General features: G+C 44.4%; 1 protein-coding gene across 4 annotated transcripts in view; it reads right to left on the bottom strand.

Moving 5' to 3' along the window:
• ADTRP (androgen dependent TFPI regulating protein) overlaps positions 1–19,273 on the bottom strand; it is a 128,175-nt gene that overhangs the window by 13,376 nt on the left and 95,526 nt on the right. For all 4 annotated transcript variants that reach the window (XM_014590994.2, XM_006141190.3, XM_027774838.1 and 1 more), the window contains one exon: positions 13,740–13,855. In XM_014590994.2, the coding sequence (XP_014446480.1) occupies positions 13,740–13,855 (116 nt within the window). The remainder of the gene's footprint in view (positions 1–13,739; positions 13,856–19,273) is intronic.

Here is a 19,273-nt window from a genome sequence, read left to right as displayed (position 1 = left end):
TCCGCCATGAACCTACAGAAGTGAGTCTTTCCTGGTTAATTGACTTGATTCATTAAGTCATCCTGTTTTATTGGCCAGGCTGGGCTACACTATCTAATCCATTAACATTCAATGTTGATGAAAGACTCTATGGAACACAGAACACATTATTAGCCAAGAGGAGTGTGTGAAAATGTGACTTGTGCCTTTCCTTGGGACACATGAGACATTGAACCTCTTCAGATGGCATCCACTTGGCTGGCTTTCAGTCAGAGAAGTGCAGTTTACATTTTTGTTTGTTTGTACGTAAGAGACAGACACAGCTTTCCATCAACTCCGTAAGTCTGGTGGGATAGGAAGGACAGAGATGGAGCAGAGGTTGTTCTAACAATATGCGTGGGGTTTAATTGTTAGCTTTGATTTCAGCGCATGCACACAGCCATGGATCAAGTGTTGAGTAGGGATGGAAGGGTTTACAGAGAAGCTCAGATACTGCTCAATAAGGGTACAGTATAAGTCATTTCTGTAAAGCCAAGAGGAGAAAATAAATGTGAGGAGGGGAACTGTGCTATCCGAACAAAGCTGAAAAAAAAAATGCAGACTACTGGAAACCAACTGCACTGGACAATGTCAAAGTCTGAAATAACTTTTAAAAGTTAAATGTGGGGAACAAAAATAATTACATATGGAGAAGATGCTGTATCAGCTCCAATGTGCAATGGATTGAAAGTACAGACTCTGGAACCAGACTTCGATAGGTGGCAGCTGTGTGACCAAGAGCAATGTATTTAACTCCTCAGACCCCTCATGTGTAAAGTGAAGACCCAAACAGCAACACCTTATGGGGCTGTTGTGAGGATGAAGGTAGTTAACATATAAATACAACATGTAATGCTTTAATGAGAGGTCAAAAGCTTCTATCTCCACTGACAGTTGGCACAGTAGGAGTGTTCTCAGAACGTCTCTTTGAGAGTTCTGATCTCACATAACAGGATGAACTGAGTTCTGCTTCAGAAACAATGTGCAAATTGGGATACCGTATGTTGTCAAAAGGGTTCCGTTGGAAGAACAAAACTCTGTCCTTCACTAAAGTTGCAGAAGCCCAAGTGTGATCTCTGTTTTTTTCAAATATTGGAAGTTTATGAAATGTTTTGCAGAAGAGATAAGGGCTGGTATTCAGGGCCAGGACTAGGCTGAGGCAAGGGAGGAACCTCTTGTGGAAAATTTAAGGGATCGCCTCTGTGTGACAGAGAATATAATCAACAGCATGAAAAGATAACAAATTTATGGAACAAAATATTTGCAAATTATATATGTATCTAATAGGGGATTAATATACAGAATATATAAAAACTTCTATAACTCAACAACAAAACACTCAAATAGCCTGATCAAAAATGAAAAAAAGGCTTGAGAAGAGGCCACAGTTGGAGTTCCTGACCCTGCTGGCCTGAAGCACACAGGGTGCACATGTGAGTATCCAGAACCCAAAGAACTGGAGGACTTAACCCCATGGATGAGTCTCTCCCCACTCCTCTGGTATGCATGTGTTCTATGGGAATGGAGAACAACAACAACAAAAAAATAACTCTAAAAACTAAGAACCAAAATGAACAATGGACTTGTATAGACATTCCACAGAGAGGATATATAAATATCTCTAATAATTAGAGATTGCAAGTGAAAACCACAATGAAATACCACCTCCTCCTCATTAGAATGGCTACTATCAAAGAAAGCAGAAATAACAAATGTTAGCAAGGATAGAGAATTGGAACTCCTGTGCACTGTTGGTGAGAATGGAGCAGGTACATCTGCTATGAAAAACTGTATCAAAGTTTCTCCAGAAAACTTAAATAGAATTATCATATGATCCAGCAAGTCTACCTCTGGGTATATACCCCAAAGAATTGAAGACAGGAACTTAAAGAGGTATTTACACTCCCATATTCACAGTAGCATTACTCACAATCGCCCAAAGGTGGAAGCAATCTAAATGTCCATTGATGGATGGATGGATAAAGTGCAGCAAATACATACACATTAAAGAAAGAAAATTCGGACAGACTATACAGCACACATGCACCTAGAGGACATTGTGGTAAAGAAAATAAGGTTGTCTCAAAAGCGTAAGTGCTACATTCCCCTGACAAGAGGAACCTAGACTATCAAATTCATATGAGCAGGAAGTATTAGACTGGTGATGCCAGGGTTGCTGGGAACTAGAAAGAAGGCAGTGGTGGGTTAGTGTTGAATGACTACAGAGTTTCAGTTTGAGAAGATGAAGAAATTCTGGAGATGGATGGTGGCTATGGTTGCATGATAGTGTGAGTGCAATTAATGCCACTGAACTACACATTTCAAAAGGCTTAAAACGGTAAATTTCACATGACATGTATTTTTTTTTTTTTTGGAGAGATTTTCACTGTAGGGCGCGTGCGCTAGCCAGACAGACAGAGAGAGACATAGAGACAGAAAGCGAGAAATCACCCCCCAGGGGGGATGGTCACGCCGCAATCCCTTCTCCTCCATTCTCCTCTTGGGATCTTGGGCATGCACGCACACGCGCCCGGCGTGAGTTTTAAGCCACCGGGTCCAGGACACGAACCGCGGTCGACTACGTGGGAGTCCAGCGACATAGCCATTACGCTAACTGCTGGTTCCCACATGACATGTATTTAACCACAATGAACACATTTGCCCCCCGTGTAGGGTCAGAACCTGTCTCAGGTTGTTTCTGCTGGGTCACTGGGCTCTCCCAGGCCTATCAGGATACTCGTTTCACCCTAGTTATTACCGTGATTCCTAAATTGGAATCCTTTTGAAGTTGATTTAGTTCTTCCATCAGTGAGAGACACACACACAGAGATTCCCCAACAGGGTCTTGAGGCTGCCATCTGCCCAGCCCCAGCTACCAGCTCAGCACTCAGCATGTGAGGTGTACTAAGGGAGGTGTCTGGATGCTAACCTGGGACCTTTCCACATGAGTTAGCCTTGTAGAGCATCATGATTCACTGCCACAGCACCATCAGGCCCTGAGGTGCTGAAATTCTTTTAAGACATGCATCCTTTTGGTGAGTTTATAGGCATATTCATAGTGCATCTTGCCTGCAAGGCTGCTTTTGTTCTTTTCTTTCTTTCCTTTTTTTTAAAACAAAACACTTTATTTGGTTCATCCAGAAAACATTGGCAAAATAAATTTCAGTTGTAATTTCATATGTATTGAAAACACAGGTGATATTTATCACAATAACTTACAGATACAAATTCATGATACACTAGTCTCACGGAAGATTGTAAACATTTTGCATGGCTGTTTCTTATCACAAGACACAGAAAATACAAGAGGCAGAAAAGAAATACGTCAAAGCAGCCCCAGGGTAGGGGCGTGGGGTCAATGAGGAGGTTCGGATGCCCTCCATGAGTTGCATGAAATAGCTCACTTTGTTTACGTAGTTGAAATGAGGGCTTCCTAATTCCCATATGCACATTTATATAAGATGGTCTACAAACAAGAACATCCCCCTTGAGGCCTAGAAAGTTTCTGTTTACTTCATTTCTGTTTCCTTCAGCATAAAGCTCGTCATGGAAAGTTCCCGAGGTAAGCAAATGAATTGGGTGTTTTCACAAAGAAAGTGTAAAGAAAGTTACAGGTGTGTTAACTGACGGTGGGAAAAGTAATGGGCAAGATGGCAGTAATGGAACGAAGGGCTCTTGGCAGAGGGGTGGGACACTGTCAGCTCACATCCTTCTCTATGGCTTGTCTGAAGATGAGGAAGGAGGGAAGGAAGGGGAGGGGAAAAGGAAGGAAAGAAAGGAGGGATGAAGGAAAGAAGAAAAGGAGGGATGGAGGGAAGGAAGAAAGAAAGGAGAGGGGGGAAAGGGGAAGGGAGGGAGAGGAGAGAAAAGGAAGAAGGGGAGAAAAATAAAAAAAGGAAAAGGAAGAAGGAAGGAAGAGATGAGAAGGGAAAAAAGGGGATAAGGAGAGAAGAAGATAGGGAAGGAAGGAGGAGCCAGCAGGGCCAGAGGGAAGGAGGAAGCAGGCTGCTGTGCACTCCGCACATCCCGTCTCAGACAATGCTGGCTCCTTGCTCAGTCTCGCCCCAGTGTTTGATCCCATGAAAGCCTTATAAATGTTTCTCCAGTGTGCCCTTTTTAGGACCTCAGTCATCTGGGTTAGTGCCATCATCCATGGCTGGCTTTTTTGGCTCCTTCAATCCACATTCTTCACTGCTGGCCACCTTTCAAAAGTCCTATCTAGTCAGGGCATCCTCCCCTTGCTCTCAGGATCCTCACTGCTTTAGCAAAATCTCTGAGCTCCCCCATCCCACCGGCTGGCCCTGCTCTGCCCAGACATCCAGCCTCAAATATGCAGTCCATGTCTGATGAACCTCTTTCTGCTTCTTGAACAATGGCACCCTGCAGTCTCTGGGTCTCCACCCTTCCTGGTCTCTGCTTGGAACACCTGTGACCTTTTCGTTTCCTGCAACACACGTTCTCTTGCCTGGTGCCTGGATGAATCTTTCTAATGCTTTAAGGCTCCACTTAAAAGCCTTAAAAACTTTCTAGAACAGTTTTCCTGAAGATCTTCCCCCAAACCCCATGGGGTCAGGTTCTCATGCCATGTGCTGCCCCTTCCAGGGAGCTACCCCTGGCTATACACTTCCTTAGTAGCTATCTCTGCAAGGACAAAGACCACCTCTGTTTGCATGTCAGCTTCCCAGGTGCCCAGGACACTGCTAGTTCTTTAGATTTTTAAATAAATAGTTGTGTGCAGTGGCTCTGCCAGGACACATGGCTCTCTCTGTCATCCATTGCAGCTGCCAGACCCACTGAGTCCATATAACCTCTAAAAATGGTACCCAAGACCCAGTAGCCTTCCAGGCTTGGGCTAATCTAAACCTTACTTTATTAATACAGGGAAAAAAAACCAATGGTACTGCTCCTCAGTTCAACAGCAATGATATAAATATGCTTCTTGAGCTGTCTGCTGTGTGAGTCTGTGTGAGCCAGCTGAGAGGGCACCAAACAGGAACCCAAAATTAATATCTTACAGCCTCCTCATCCTAAATCTTGTAGTGTCAAAATGGCTATCATGACATTTGTACCTTCTGTGTCTTATCAGTAGGGACAGAGTGGTTTTTTGAACTCTGTGGGCTAGAGATTAGTATTGGGTCATCGAGAAAGTCATAACGTGTTTTTCTATACAGAAATGCATCATGACTTTCCCAACAACCCAATAGCTAGCGGAGTTCTGTAGGTTTTAGGCCTACAGTTCTTTTTCTCTTTCCTTTTTTTCTCTTTTTTTTCTTTTTTTAAAGATTTTCCAGAGGGAGGGACTGGCAGGTGGCATGATGGTTAAAGACACTGGACTCCCACATTGGCGACCACAGTTTGAGTCTCAGATCTTGCAGCTTAGTTTCTCACCTTTTCTCTCCCTCTCTCTTTTGGTCTCACTCTGGTAAAATCCAACATAATAATAATGATAAATAAAATAAAGAAAAATACTTCTAAAAAATTTTTTTAAAAATATTTTTCAGAGGGTGTATATGCTTGCCGGAGAGAGAGTGAGACAGAGAGAAAGGGATAAAGCATCTCCTAATAGGGACTAGTCATGCCGTAATCCCTTTTCCTCCATTCTCCATCCCATCAGAATTTGGGGCATGCATTCACATGCACCCAGCATATTTTTCAAGTCATTGGGGGTGGGATTCAACTGTGCTCAGCCATGTGGGATCCAGCTCCCTTAACCACCAGGTGGTGGGGCTGACCCTCAGGCATGTCATTTCTGTTTTTAAGAATTATTTATTTTACTTTATTTTATTTATTTGTATTATTTTTAAATTTGACCAGAAGGACACACACACACACACACACACACACACGGGGGGGGTGGGGAGAGAGAGAGAGAGAGAGAGAGAGAGAGAACAAGCCACCAGGTCCAGGACTTGACTCATAGCCAGCCATGTGAGTCCAGCACCTTAACTACCATGCCACCTGCCAGCCCCAGGCATGTAATATTAATGTACTGATGCTCAAGTCACACCTGTCTAGCTCAGAAGAACATATAAAATAAAAGTAGGGAAGAGAAAGTGTGAAGCAAGTGTTAGACAGCAGTTTACCAAGAAGTTGATAATACCAGCAGTGAAAATCAAATCCTCATGGCATTTAAAAGTGATACCTCTTGCTGAAATACCTTCTTCCACTAGAGACCATGAGCTTCTTGCATCCTCCTAGTTTCTGCCACCTGATCATTCTCTGCTCCCTTTGCTGGCCCCCTTCTCCTCTTGTGCGTTAGATGGGGCATTTTCTAAGGATTCACTTCCTCCTACTCTCCTCTTCCCCTCTCCTCTCTCTTTCCAGCAAGCTCATCTCCATCAGAGGGTTCCATTACCTAACCCCCTTGCCCCCCCTTTATGACACCGCCAGGTCTGTAGTTCTCAACATTGGCTGAAGAGTATAACTTTTTGGGGGCTTTAAAACTTCCCATGCCCAGGGACCAGCAGTTAGTGTAATGGCTATGTCACTGGACTCCCACGTAGTCGACCACAATTCGAGTCCCGGACCCAGTGGCTTAAACTCACGCTGGGCGTGTGTGCGTGTGTGCCCAAGATTCCAAGAGGAGAATGGAGGAAGAAGGGATTGCAGCGTGGCCATCGCCCCTGGGGGAGTGATTTCTCGCTTTCTGTCTCTCTGTCTCTCTCTGTCTTTCTGGCGAGCGCACACGCCCTATAGCAAAAACCTCTCGGGGGGAAAAACAAAACAAAACAAAAACCTTCCCATACCCAGAACGTATCCTGAACCAATTAAACCAGATGGTCCTTTTGGAATGGGACCTAGATATGGGATTTTAAACAGACTTTAGTACTTATATCCAAAAATCTTTCTTTCATAATTCATCTTCATCTATTAATGGAATCACCATCTTTCCAGTCTACCAGCTTAATCCTTAATTGTTCCTCTTCATTTGCCCACTGCATGTCAATGAATCCCCCACACCGCTTCTGTTGTTCCAGTGTGTTGGAGGTGTGTCCCTCATTGCTGATCGCCCAGGGGTTACTGTCTTCAGGCTCTTGTCATTCCTAATGTTCACACGCATTTTGGTTGAACAGGAGTTGAAGAGTCAACAGAAAAGATAAGAGGCATAGATCACCTTTTTCTCTCTTAGCCCTGCACCTCCAACCCTCTTCAGTTTGAACCTGGCTGGGCTGGATCACAATGTTGATAACAAGAATATGTTGGGTGGCCTCTGATATTTACTTTCATATAGCAATTTACTCGAGGGCTAAGAGTCCTTCTGTGAGAAATGGGCCTGGGATCCAATCCCCACTGAGATTCCATGTTATAAAACTATGGGTGGTCCCAAATGAAGGTTGTATTTCGGGAAAGGGTAACAGCGGTTCTGGGGGGAATTCACTAGTGGAAGGAGGATACTGTTGATACGAGGTGAGGTATCTAGTCAGGTATCTGGTCCTGAGTTTCAGCTCAGTCCATTCCTTGGCAGTTTTCAGTGTATTTTGGGGGTAAGTCATATATGTGTAAAGGCAGCATGAATCTAAGGATTCTTATATGTGAGGGCCCAGAAAGCTTTACTGAGGGACCTCACTTGAGTGAGCATGAAATAGAAGAAAAAAATCTTCTCTCTTGCCATGTGGGAACTGCTATTGGAAAGTGACTCTTCAAATATCTTCCCCAGAGCCAGGTATAGCTGCATACCTGCGGGACAATTGTGTTTAACACTCAACACCTTTCACGGAGCAGAAACACTAGCATCAGCAGGTTTCTGGTCTACCAAGAGCAGGGTGATGCTGTGTACGCCTGGCTGGCTAGGTAGTTGCTACAACCAGTGGCATCGTTCTGTTACCAATAGAAAAGGCTAATGGCAGAGTTGGCTTCGTCAGCAGTGGGAGGAGCATGCTAAACCTCAACTGCCCAGTGAGATGTTGAGTCCAGGAGCTGGGAATCATGGCTCTGCCCTGTGTGGGAGAGCATTACTCAGGACAGAATATGACATGGGTTGCATTGTGTACAGCATGGACATGTGTGAGCACTCAGCAGATTATTGCGTGGCTTTAGGGATGGAGGGTTGGAAGATTGACCCACCTACAGCCAAGCAGATGGGTGCTGCAAGCACCCACGTGGGCTGCCCCTGGAACTGTGAAATAACTGTAGGTGAAGAATAAGGCAATATGATTAAACTTACTATCCTGGCTGACTTATTTTTATATTGTTTTATTTTGTTTCTCATCTTGTCATTCTAATTCATTTTAAGTGCTGTTGTCTAGACTGACTTTTCTTTCTAAAATGTCTTAAAGATTTTACTTATTTATTTATCTTGAGAGTTAGAGGAAGACAGGCACCCCCAACAAGTTCCTTATGCTATGATCCGTTCCATTCACAGTCAGCTTGGATCATGGGTACGTGCATGTGTGCCCAGTGAGTACAGAGAGGTCCAGGATGCAAATCCAGGACCTTCCCATATGGGTCAAGCTGTGTTACTGCTGTTCTAGTCCCTAACCCAAGATCAACTTTTTAAAGTATAATTCTCTGGCCAAGCGGTTAATACTTTTTTTCTTTCTTTCTTTCTTTTTTTTTTTTTTTTGAGAGATTTTTGCTATAGGGTGTGCACACTCACCAGAGACACAGAGACAGACAAAAAGTGAGAAATCACCCTCCAGGGGGCATGGCCATGCTGCAATCCTTTCTCCTCCACTCTCTTCTCAGGATATGGGGCATGCAGGCACAGGCACCCAGCATGTGTTTTAAGCACCTGAATCAGGACTCAAACAGTGGTTGACTACATGGGAATCCAGTGACATAACCATTACATCATCCACTGGTCCCAGTACTTCTTACTCTTGCCTCTGCTCCATAGAAACTAGCAAACAACAACAGCAACAGTAAGTGCCCCGTTGTCAACAACATCTAACCTTCTCTAACCTGCCATCTACAAGACGGCCTTCATGAGAGGCCAGAGTTATCTCCTATTCACTTCTTCCACTCATAAGGCCAGATAAAGAGGAGTTCTGGCATTGCTCTCACGTGTTCCACACCCTCTTGTCCTTGGGATGTACTCCTATTACTTAACGCTTCCATTTGTTGTCTCTGTGACAATGCTGGTCTTTTAGGGCCCAGACCAGATGCATGCCTTCCGGACACCCTGACTGTGTTGCTTAGCTGAATGTACCCACCTCTTCCTTCTCTGTGGCTCCTTGTATGTTGTTGAATGACATTTTATCATTTTCTAGCTTGTGTTCTTATAATTCGTATGCCTGGCTCATCTTCCCTCACTCGGTATACACCCCCTTTGCCTAATATGACTTTGCTTTTCCTAGTAGGGCATCCCATGTTAGGGGAAATATTTGTGCAATAAAAGAATGAATAAAAACCAGCAGAAAGAATGTTTCTGCTTTCTTGTTCCTCACCACACCCTCTGAGAGCTAGGTGAGGTGTTTTGGGGTGAGAGAGAAGAGAGGAGTGAGCGAGTTACCCTATTTGTAGGTGACTAATGCTTTCCAAAGGAAATGAGAGATTTGCAGTCATTACTACTTTGCAAAGCTTTATTTTCCCACTTAGGGGCCAGCCCTCCAATTTTGCAATCTGAAAAATAACAAAAAGCAAGCACCACCTGGAAGGCAGTCCCCACGGTCTCAGTGGCTATTTTTAGGTTATTGTAACATGGTTTCGGCTGTGAAATGCTTCTCCAGCTCAGAGCTATTGCTGTGTTTTCCACTCACGTTTGTTTCTCATGCTCTCTCTGACCCGGGCTTCCATTTTTTACCTCACTCCTGCTATGCCATTTACCCATTTGACCATCCAAATTGGCACACCTAACAGCTACCCCATCAGTACTTTCCTAAAACATCTCCATGGAGAGCCACAGTTTGTGGAACTTTCTGATGGCCATCTGTGGCCATAAGGGCCTGTGGGCCTCAGCATGTGGCATGAGGGTGGAGACAGCAGGTGGCAGAGAGTGTGAGCTCCCCTAACAAGGAATGAACAGAGACAGGGAAGCTTCCGTTATTGCAGCAGCATAAAATGCTCTCGTATAAGCGTGTCGCATTTGCTCTAGCAAGAATGAGCCAAATGGACCAACGTGCTGATTTCATACTTCTCATGACTGATAACAAAACCAAACCCCAAACTACCTTGGCGCCTCACTGGGGTCCACCCCGTCCCAGTCCTTTGGTGATGGGTCTCCATCCCTTTACTCCCCCCCTGCTACGTTACCATCATGGTAAGGTCCAGTCCAAGCACAGAGCTGGGAACAACATTACCAATTTCTGTTTGTTTAAGTTTTTGCCATAGGGCACATGAGCTCTCTATGGCAAAAACTTGAGAGAGAGAGAAAGTGAGAAATGACCTCAGAGGGGAGATGGGGCCCATGCTGCAAACCCTTCTCCTCCTTTCTCCTCCTGGGATTTTTGGGCACGCATGTACATGTGCCAAGTGTGATTTTCAAGCCATCAGTCTGTGTCTTAAGCTGAGACCAGCCATGTCAGAGTCTAGTGGCTTACTTAACCACTGTGTTTCCTGATGGCCCATCACAAATGTTCTTAGAGTACAAAGACTAGTGTTTTTTTTTTTTTAATTGCTGTTGGTTTCTTTTATTTATTTATTTATTTTCATGGGAGAGGCAGGAAAAGAGAAAGAGAGCACTCCAATTTGGTCTTCACTATAATCTCCCCCCACCCCCAGGCTCTGTCAGCTCTGGATCGTGGACACACACATGCCCAGTGTACTCAGGGAGGTCTCCAGACATGAACCAAGACATTCCCACATGGGTCATCTTCACAGCTCACCATGTTTTACCATTGCTCCACTGTCTGACCCCCAAGCTTTCATTTTTCTTTTTTTGCATGCCCACCCCTCCAGCATTTAGCAGAGTGGTTTTTGCATATCTCAAGAGCTGAAAAATACCTGGCATGTGAATACACTGGAAAGAGCATTGGATTTAGAAATATCCAAATATTCTGGGTAATAGGCCAGTTTATTATTTTTTTTCCTCCAGCCCCGTGACCTTAGACACGTCATTTAAACCTCTGGAGCTTCAGATTTCCAAGGCTGGATCTCTGAATCACTGTCTGCCACCCACCCTCCATGGTTCTATTTGTAGAATGGCCGATGTCGTCATCAGTTGGCCAACATCACATCTCCTGAGTTATCCTACTGCCGTTAATTGGTCTCTCTGCCTCACTCCTCTTCGGTTTAATCTCTCCACTGCCACCAGAATCATCTTTCTCAGCACTTTTCTTATACCAGCTACCTTATTGCATTCCTCTGCTTAAAACCTTTCCCCAGAAAAGCCCTCAGTTTAAAAATCCAAACTCACTATTGTGGATTCATGATCTGGCTTTTCCTTATCCTTCAACTCAGCCATGTCCTCAGTTCCTCCAGCCCTGAAGACACTGTTCCATCCGTCGAATGGACTTTTTCATGTCTCTTTGGACTTACTCCTGTTCAGTATTTGGGTTTCAGCTTAGATAACTCTTCCCTTTAAGAAGTCAGCCCTGAACATCCTTCATGTACCCACAATTCCCTAGGCTCACCCACTCCATGGCAGTCTTACCACCCTGTCTTCCCACTCTCTGTTTATGCTTCTCTTACTTCTCCCGAGAGGCAGAGTGTTTTGAACATCACTGTGTCCTCAGTACCTTGGCACAGTGCCCCGTACTGATGTGCAGCCGAGTAGACAGGATGCCCTTGTTCCTGCCCACCTCGTGACCTCCTTTCCTCAACCTCCTGATTCCCTGCATCATTGGACCTCATGCCCAGGTACTGACAAACCCAGCCTTTCTGGCCACTGCTTTTCATCTTTGTGGCTCAGTGGCCTTTTAGTCTCCAAAGAAGAAAAGAGCAAAGGTTGGCTATGTGAACTGATGATCAACTCCCTAGTCCTTCGGTAGAAAAAGTGAGTAGGTCGAAGGTGCTAACTTATATGAACTCCAAAAATTATAGTTGGCAAGAAACCAGAAGGTAAAAGTCTACCAAAAGATTAAAGTCTACCGAAAAATAAATAAGTAAATAAAGCATATGAATTGATGCACGTAACCACCAAACTTCCATCTTGTACTTCAACACATAAAATGGAAAGAAATATCTTTATGTGTATATGTTCTTAACCTAACCCAAATCCTAGATACTCTGTCTCTGGGGATTTATATTGTTGAGTTAAGCCAGAGATGGTAAATACATGGTATATATCCTACTAATGTCCATTTCATCCTATTGAAAGGCATTGCTTGGGGCCAGAAGGTGGTGCCTGTGGTGGGGCACCCTGCTTTGTAGGGCTGTCCCCATGTGGCGGGTCCTGAATTTGTATCTGGAGGGCCTCCCTGAGTATATCAGGCACATGTGTTCCTGTGGTCCAGGGCTGGCTGGGGCTGGGGTTGGATCATGGCATTGGGTCCTTGTTGAGTTACTGTCTCTCTTTCTCTCTTGATCATGGAGTAAATGGATGAATACATTTACATTTTTTTAAAAGACATTGACACAACTCTTTTTTGGTCAGGGCCTCAGAATCTTTCTCAACACAGTGTTCCAGATACCAGCTACCAGTAGGTTCCCAGTTCAAGCTTTGTTTTTTTAAAGCATCCTTTGTTAAAGTGCAGAGTCTATAGGCTGGAGAAGAGTGCAGAACACTGAGCCTCAGGACAGATTTATTGACCAAGTGCTTTCTTTGAGACAGGAACAGCTAGAAAGACTTTAGGCCCTCGGGGAAAGAGGGGGCAGAGTATGAAACAAGATGGTGCAGCACAAGTGGAGGAAGGGCCAGGGAGGAGCCAACATCTGAGTTCTGGGCACCGTGTTTATTTGCACTAAGACAAAGACTGGCAAAGTCCAGGCAGGCACTGGTCAGCCCCATGTCCTTTGGGATGTGTTCTCTCTCTTGGCTTCCACTCTGGACAGAGCACTTCCCCATGTATAGGGATTGGGGTGGCAGTGTGTGTGGGGGTGATGCTAACACTGTCACCCTGAACAGCTCATGTAAATATAGACTGGAGAAGATATGATATCTAGCAGCTTCCAATCTGTAGTCCCTGAGCTGGGCATGCCCTGGAACAGAACCATGGTGCTAAATAAGACAGCAATAGACGGGAAAGGGGGCTTCCCAGTCACTAGGTGAAGGCCAAAACACATTCCCTCATTACAGAGCACTGGGCAGCATTTCTGAGAATTAGTGTCACCAGGTGGTTAAATAATGAAATCTAGGCCAGTTACTGAATTCATTTCCCATGCCTCCAGCTAGGCTGTTCTCCAGGCTCCTATAAGGGGCAAGAGTCCAAATGCCCTCTAGAAATACTCATGCCAGATGTTGATGTAACAAGCCTCTAATGATGCAGGCAACCAAAATGGACAAGCCTACCATGCTCCATCCCTTAGATGCCTTTTTACATAGAATCTATTTGAATGCCTCAGATCTTTCAGTCATCTAAACATTTTAATTGCAAGAGCTACCAAAGATCAACAGTTTCTTGGGAAAACAGCACACGCAGCTTTGCAAGGACTAATTCTTCAGGAGAGGATGAGAAATGGTGACTTGCTGTGTGTGTGCACACACCTGCTTGTGCCCGTGCACGTGAGGCTTCCCTCCGTATTAACATCAAACCATCCAAAGCTTTCTTCCCTGGAAATGTAATGGAGTTAAATATTCATTAAACCAAGACAAAGGGACTCCAACAAAGCAGGACACTTTTCTGGAATATTCTTCAGAGCCTTGAATGACAAACCTAAGTTGACTTTCTCTGAACAATTCTTACCTGATGATGTAAGCCAGGCCACTGATACCCAATATGGTGAATCCTGTCTTCCTTGAAGGATAGCGATGTGGCGTGAGGAAGACTTCAGCCAATGACAAGGGAAATATGAGGGTGTGCTGTAGGAGAAAAGAAGGTAATTCATCACGGGAGGGAGCCCAGATTGCCCACACGACCCATTCTTCTCTCTTCCCTCTCCAGTCTACACATTTACACACTGTCAGATAACACTTCCTGAAGCCTGCCTTAGGTCATGTTCTCTAGATCCCCAAGGGCTTACTGTGGCTCGCTATGGCCTATCTTGCCAGTCTTTCTATTTGGCTACCAAGTTCTGCTTTTCTTTTTTCATTCCCAGAGAGGATGTGTGCTTGCCAAAGAGTGGGACGAAGGGAGGGAAAAGGGAGAGGGAGAAAGCATCCTGAAATGGGGCATGTTCCATGCCCTTCTTGAGTCCCTTCTCCTCTGTTTCTCTATCTTGTCAGGGTTTTGGGCATACACATGTGCCTAGTGTTTTTTTCAAGCTTCTGGAGCTAGGATTCAAACCATGGTCCACCATATGAAACTCGCTCCCTTAACCACCTGGCCCAGCCAAGGTTCTTTGGAATGTGCAATCACCCTTTCTGGTCCTGCTAAATGGCCACTGCTCCCCTTTCCTACCACATGTACACACACATACACATACACATACTTGCACTCATGCACACACACACACACACACACACACACACACACACACGCTCCTCTTCCACTAGAACAAGGCTACCTTTGTCATGTTCCTTTATATTCAGCATACTTGCTTCCACTTCCAGACTCTTGTCTATGCCCCTTTCCCTGTTAGACTGTTCTTCTCTCCCTGTATTCACATCCTCTAGGTTCTTTGCAACCAATGCAATCTGTGATGATGCTGAGTTTTCTCTGGCTAATTTCTCTCACTAATTCTACTGCTTTTGTCTCCTGAGCCATGTAGTCTAGCACTTAGAGTGTATATCTGTAAGCGCTCGGAGACCAAGAACACATCCTCCTGTCTCATTTCCCATTGCACCATCTAACTGAGCTCAGTCCTGCTGAGGGTGGTAGGTTTTGTGGGTGTGCATGAGCCTCTCTCTGAAATCCTCTCTGTGTTCCCCCTTCTTCTCTGCATCACCTCCCTCCTTATAGCCATCTGCTTTCTCACATACTCCAAACTCTTAAAACTAGACTTGAAAAAATGATAGAATCAAGGAAATTCACCTTCAGGAATAGTGTTATTTTCAGAAGTAGAGATGGCTAGGGCTCGCTCCCCTCTTGGTTAAGGAAACTCAACAGGGAAAGGTCACTGGAATCCATGTGCAATGCCCTTTCATTAACTGAAAACGTGTATACAGCCTTCTTCCTGCCCTGTGCTTTTTAGTGACAGCTACTGGAGTTGGTATTTTCTATTTTTTGTAGTTAAGACTCTCATTTCTCCTTCATTTCTGCTCCCCAATTTCCTCACCTCTTAGAGGCCTCTTGCACCATAGTCTTCACCTTCAAGCTCTGTCCCACTCCTGTTCCTGAGCCCCAAGGCAGCTGAGTTGGCACCTCATCAGACGCATGCCCCAATACCTCTCTGCCCAGTGATGTGATGCCCTGGGCCCTGGCAACCTTTGCTGTCACTCACATGAGGCTAGTGCTCAACGGGGTCCTCAGGAAGCAGCAGCTTCTTCCTTGCCAGCTGACGGAGCTAGGGTACAGTCAGGAGATCAAGATGCTCCTCAGATAGGCAGGGGTGGGGTAAGAAGGACCAAATCTTTGACATCAGTATAGGATGTCACTGGGTGGGGAGGGCCCAGTCAAGGTTGAAGTCAGGTGGTACAGAGCTACTGGGCATCTTAAGGGTCCTGGGTACCCCTCCCCACAGTTAGGTAACAAACCCCAGAGAAATAGAATTACAGACAAGCCAAAGCAGTACATATTAGCCCGAGGCTGGTCCTGAACACGCTGACTGGTTGCACTCCCAAATGGGAGGACTTCCAGGCCCTCTATGATACCTAGTGTCTTTTTGTCTTTCTTTTTTTTAAAATTTTGTGTTGTTTCATGAGTGAGAGAGACAGAGAGGAAGAGATAGAGAGACAAACCTCCAACATGGTCTTGACGTTTCGGTCACCAGCTCTAGCCGTCCTGGATCATGGCACCTGTGTGCCTGCTGTGTGTACTCGGGAATGTCTCTGGACATAAACCCAGACTTTCCCATGTGGGCCAGCCTCTCGGAGAGAAGTGTTTTACCATCCAGCCACCCCCATCTTTCTTTGGCCTGACTTTAGGCTGGAGCTTCTGAGTCTCTCGCCAGTAAAAGAGCATGCTGTTCAAGGCACACACCTTTGAATCTCAGCTTGGACTAGTTCTTAAATCGCTCTGAACTCCAGCTTTCTGAGCTGAATGGGGATAATAAATAGTGCATATCTCCTAAGTGGTGCTGCTATGAGGGCTGAGAGAAGTGTGTGTGAAGGACTCTGTCCTTAGCCCCTGAGAGCTTTCAGCGAGCATTAGCTGTGATTGTCATTATTATCAGTGAGACTCAGCCTTCATCTCACTGGTGGGCCCAGATGGGCTGAAAGCAAAGGTCTGGGATAGCCACAGCTGCAGGTGCTTGGAGGTACCCTGGCCTGGGGTCTTCAAGAAGCTGTGCCATACAAGCTACTGCAGCATGGCAGCAGGCCCTGCCCCACAGCCTTTCTGTGACTCTCTCCTTAGCCCACAAGTGGTACCTACGCTCCCTGCCACAACCAAGGCCACCTTGGAACCCTGACAATGCTCAGTGACAGACATCAATTCTCTCTCCATCCAGAGGCCACCTAGGGAGGCAAGAGATGGAGCCTTCTGCCCAGCACAGCCATCTGCCTCTCTGCCTGCCTTCACTCTGGGGTAGCCAGGAAGACCCAACCTCTATGATGAACCATTAACAGGCCCATTATACCAGCCATTGATCTGACAGATTTTATTAACTGGCCCACAATCAGCAGCTCCCATTCTCGTCATTAAATGATCATTGGGAATGAAATTCCTGGAGCATTATGTAGTGTGTTCCCTTGAGGAGTAAATGAGTTCATGGTGATTAATGCTTTTACAACCAGCAGCTCAGGATGCCTGACTGGCCACCTCTTCAAGGATCCTGCCCTTTGTAAGTGCCATTCAATTGGATTTCCGAATGAATTCTCCCTGATGGCTTCTGGAAAATTTACTTTGGTGATGTCGTTAGTGACGGGCCATATACTGTGGCTTCATACTCGCTGAAAGGTCTTTAAAAGAATCACATTTCCTAATTGGGGCTAGGGGGAGGCATGAAGAAAGGAAGAGGACACATTTTGTGAGCTGTGAGGATCCAAGCATGACGCAATAAACCCCTTGGTATTTCAAATGTATGGGTGTCTCCCCTTGTGGTAGCATAAATTATATAACCTTTGTCAGACAGCACATAGAAAAAAAAAAAAAAGGAAAATATTCAGTAAGAGAAAAATAAAATATGCTTTCCATTTCCAAAAAAATCTAATAATTAGGCTGGGATTGACACAAATTAGAATGCTGCCAAAAATTACTGAAAACAGTGACTCATTCTGTATTTCAATTAACAGTTTCTCAGTTTCCCTTATAAACAGTGAAGCTGACAAAAATTAATTATCTCAGAGGGGGTAAAATATTTCTTTCCAAAGTAAACAAAACATCATGGGCTAAAACAATAGCGCGTGTAAACAGAAGGGAGGGAGTGAAGCTACCCTTCCTTGTCTAGTAAGTCTTTATTTTGATAGATGTTCTTTTAAATGTCTCTTTCCAAATGCACTGGTGATAAGGCCAGTGTTGTTATTGTCTTTTCCCATCCTTTATCTCTCCCTCCTGTCCTCTGTATAATACTGACTTGATTCTGAATATCTTGGAGACAGAACTAGAAGCATAGAATATTGATTTATGTATTCGTATATATGCACTTTAGATTCTCTGGGTGCAAAATAGTCTTGTGGGTAAGTACTAAAATGTACTAGCCTGTAGAAAATTCTTACAAGATTTGGGAACCAGCAGTTAGCGTAATGGCTATATTGCTGGACTCCCACGTAGTCGACCGTGGTTCGCATCCCAGACCCGGTGGCTTGAAACTCACGCTGGGCATGTGTGCGTGCGTGCCCAAGATCCCGAGAGGAGAATGGAGGAGAAGAGATTGCGGCATGACCATCCCCTCTGGGGGGTGATTTCTCGCTTTCTGTCTCTATGTCTCTCTCTGTCTGTCTGGCAAGCGCACGCGCCCTATAGCGAAAACCTCTCAAAAAAAAAAAAAAAAGATTGCATGACCGACAACATGGAAAATCATAAAGACTTGAGCATTTGTTTCTACACACCCCATGCCAGAGAGAGGTTAGCTATTACAAGCAATGTCCTGCATATGAGGCTAATTTACAATGCAATGCCTTTTGCCTGACTCTTGAGAAACTTAATTATTGAGAACACCCAGCGCCCACAGTTCTCCACCATCACCATGGAGGCCCCAAAGTGTGAAGTCACAAAGCCAGGCTAGTCACCCTCTTAGTCTAAGGTCCTTGGGGGCCAAAAGTACCTACTTTTCTCCAATGAATGAAATTCAGGGAGCCTACACATTTTAGAAATCAGATAATATTTAAAAAATATGACCTCTGCTTCTTTCTTCTGTTTTAGTCCCCTGCCAGACTATGTCTTGTGCTGAACTGAGTTGACCAAGATAGATCAACCAGGTTCTACCCTTTCAGACTGATCATCAAGAGGTTTTCCCTTTTGAAGGTTGTTTCTAAAAAGGAGCTTATATAATGTTGCCCATTCAATATATGCCTCAATGTTCCCCATTTCCTCTGTTCAGGCAACATGTGAATCTGAGAATCAATTCCCGAGATCGACTCTTCCCAAACTGAGATCCTTTTTCCCAAGTATTTAAAATGAAGTTTTTGGTTTGTTTATGTATATATATTCATTTTTACTGGTCATTTTTTTTCTGTTTAATTAACTAATTATTATTATTATTATTACATTCAATCACTAATATTTTAAATGAATTTTTTAGTGCCCTAGCAAGATCTTTCCATTTTAGGCACATTAAGAGGATTTTATTATAATCAAAATGTCAATTCTACCCAAATTAATCTACAAATTTAATGCAATCCCAATAAAATTAACAGTGATATTCTTTACAGATTTAGAAAAAAACAGTCATAGAATTCATAAAGACCCATATTGCCAAAGCAATGCTGTAAAAGAAGAGCCAAGTAGGAGGTATCGCACTCCCTAACCCCAAAATATATTACAGAACTGCAATAATCAAAACAGCATGGTATTGATATTGGCACAAAAACAGTCATATGGACCAATGGAACAGAATAATAGAGAGCCCAGAAGTAAACTCCCAAACATACTGCCAACTGATTTTTTGAGTCAATCCAGTGGGGAAAAGAAAATATCTTTAGCAAATGGTGTGGAAAAACTGGGTATCCACCTGCAGAAAGATGGAACTGGGCCCTTTTCGCTATTGACAAAAATCAATTCAGAATGGGTCAAAGATCTAA

Source organism: Tupaia chinensis, unplaced genomic scaffold, assembly GCF_000334495.1.
Source record: "Tupaia chinensis unplaced genomic scaffold, TupChi_1.0 Scaffold000048_1, whole genome shotgun sequence".
Lineage (NCBI taxonomy): Eukaryota > Metazoa > Chordata > Mammalia > Scandentia > Tupaiidae > Tupaia > Tupaia belangeri.
This window is presented reverse-complemented; position numbering and strand designations above follow the sequence as displayed.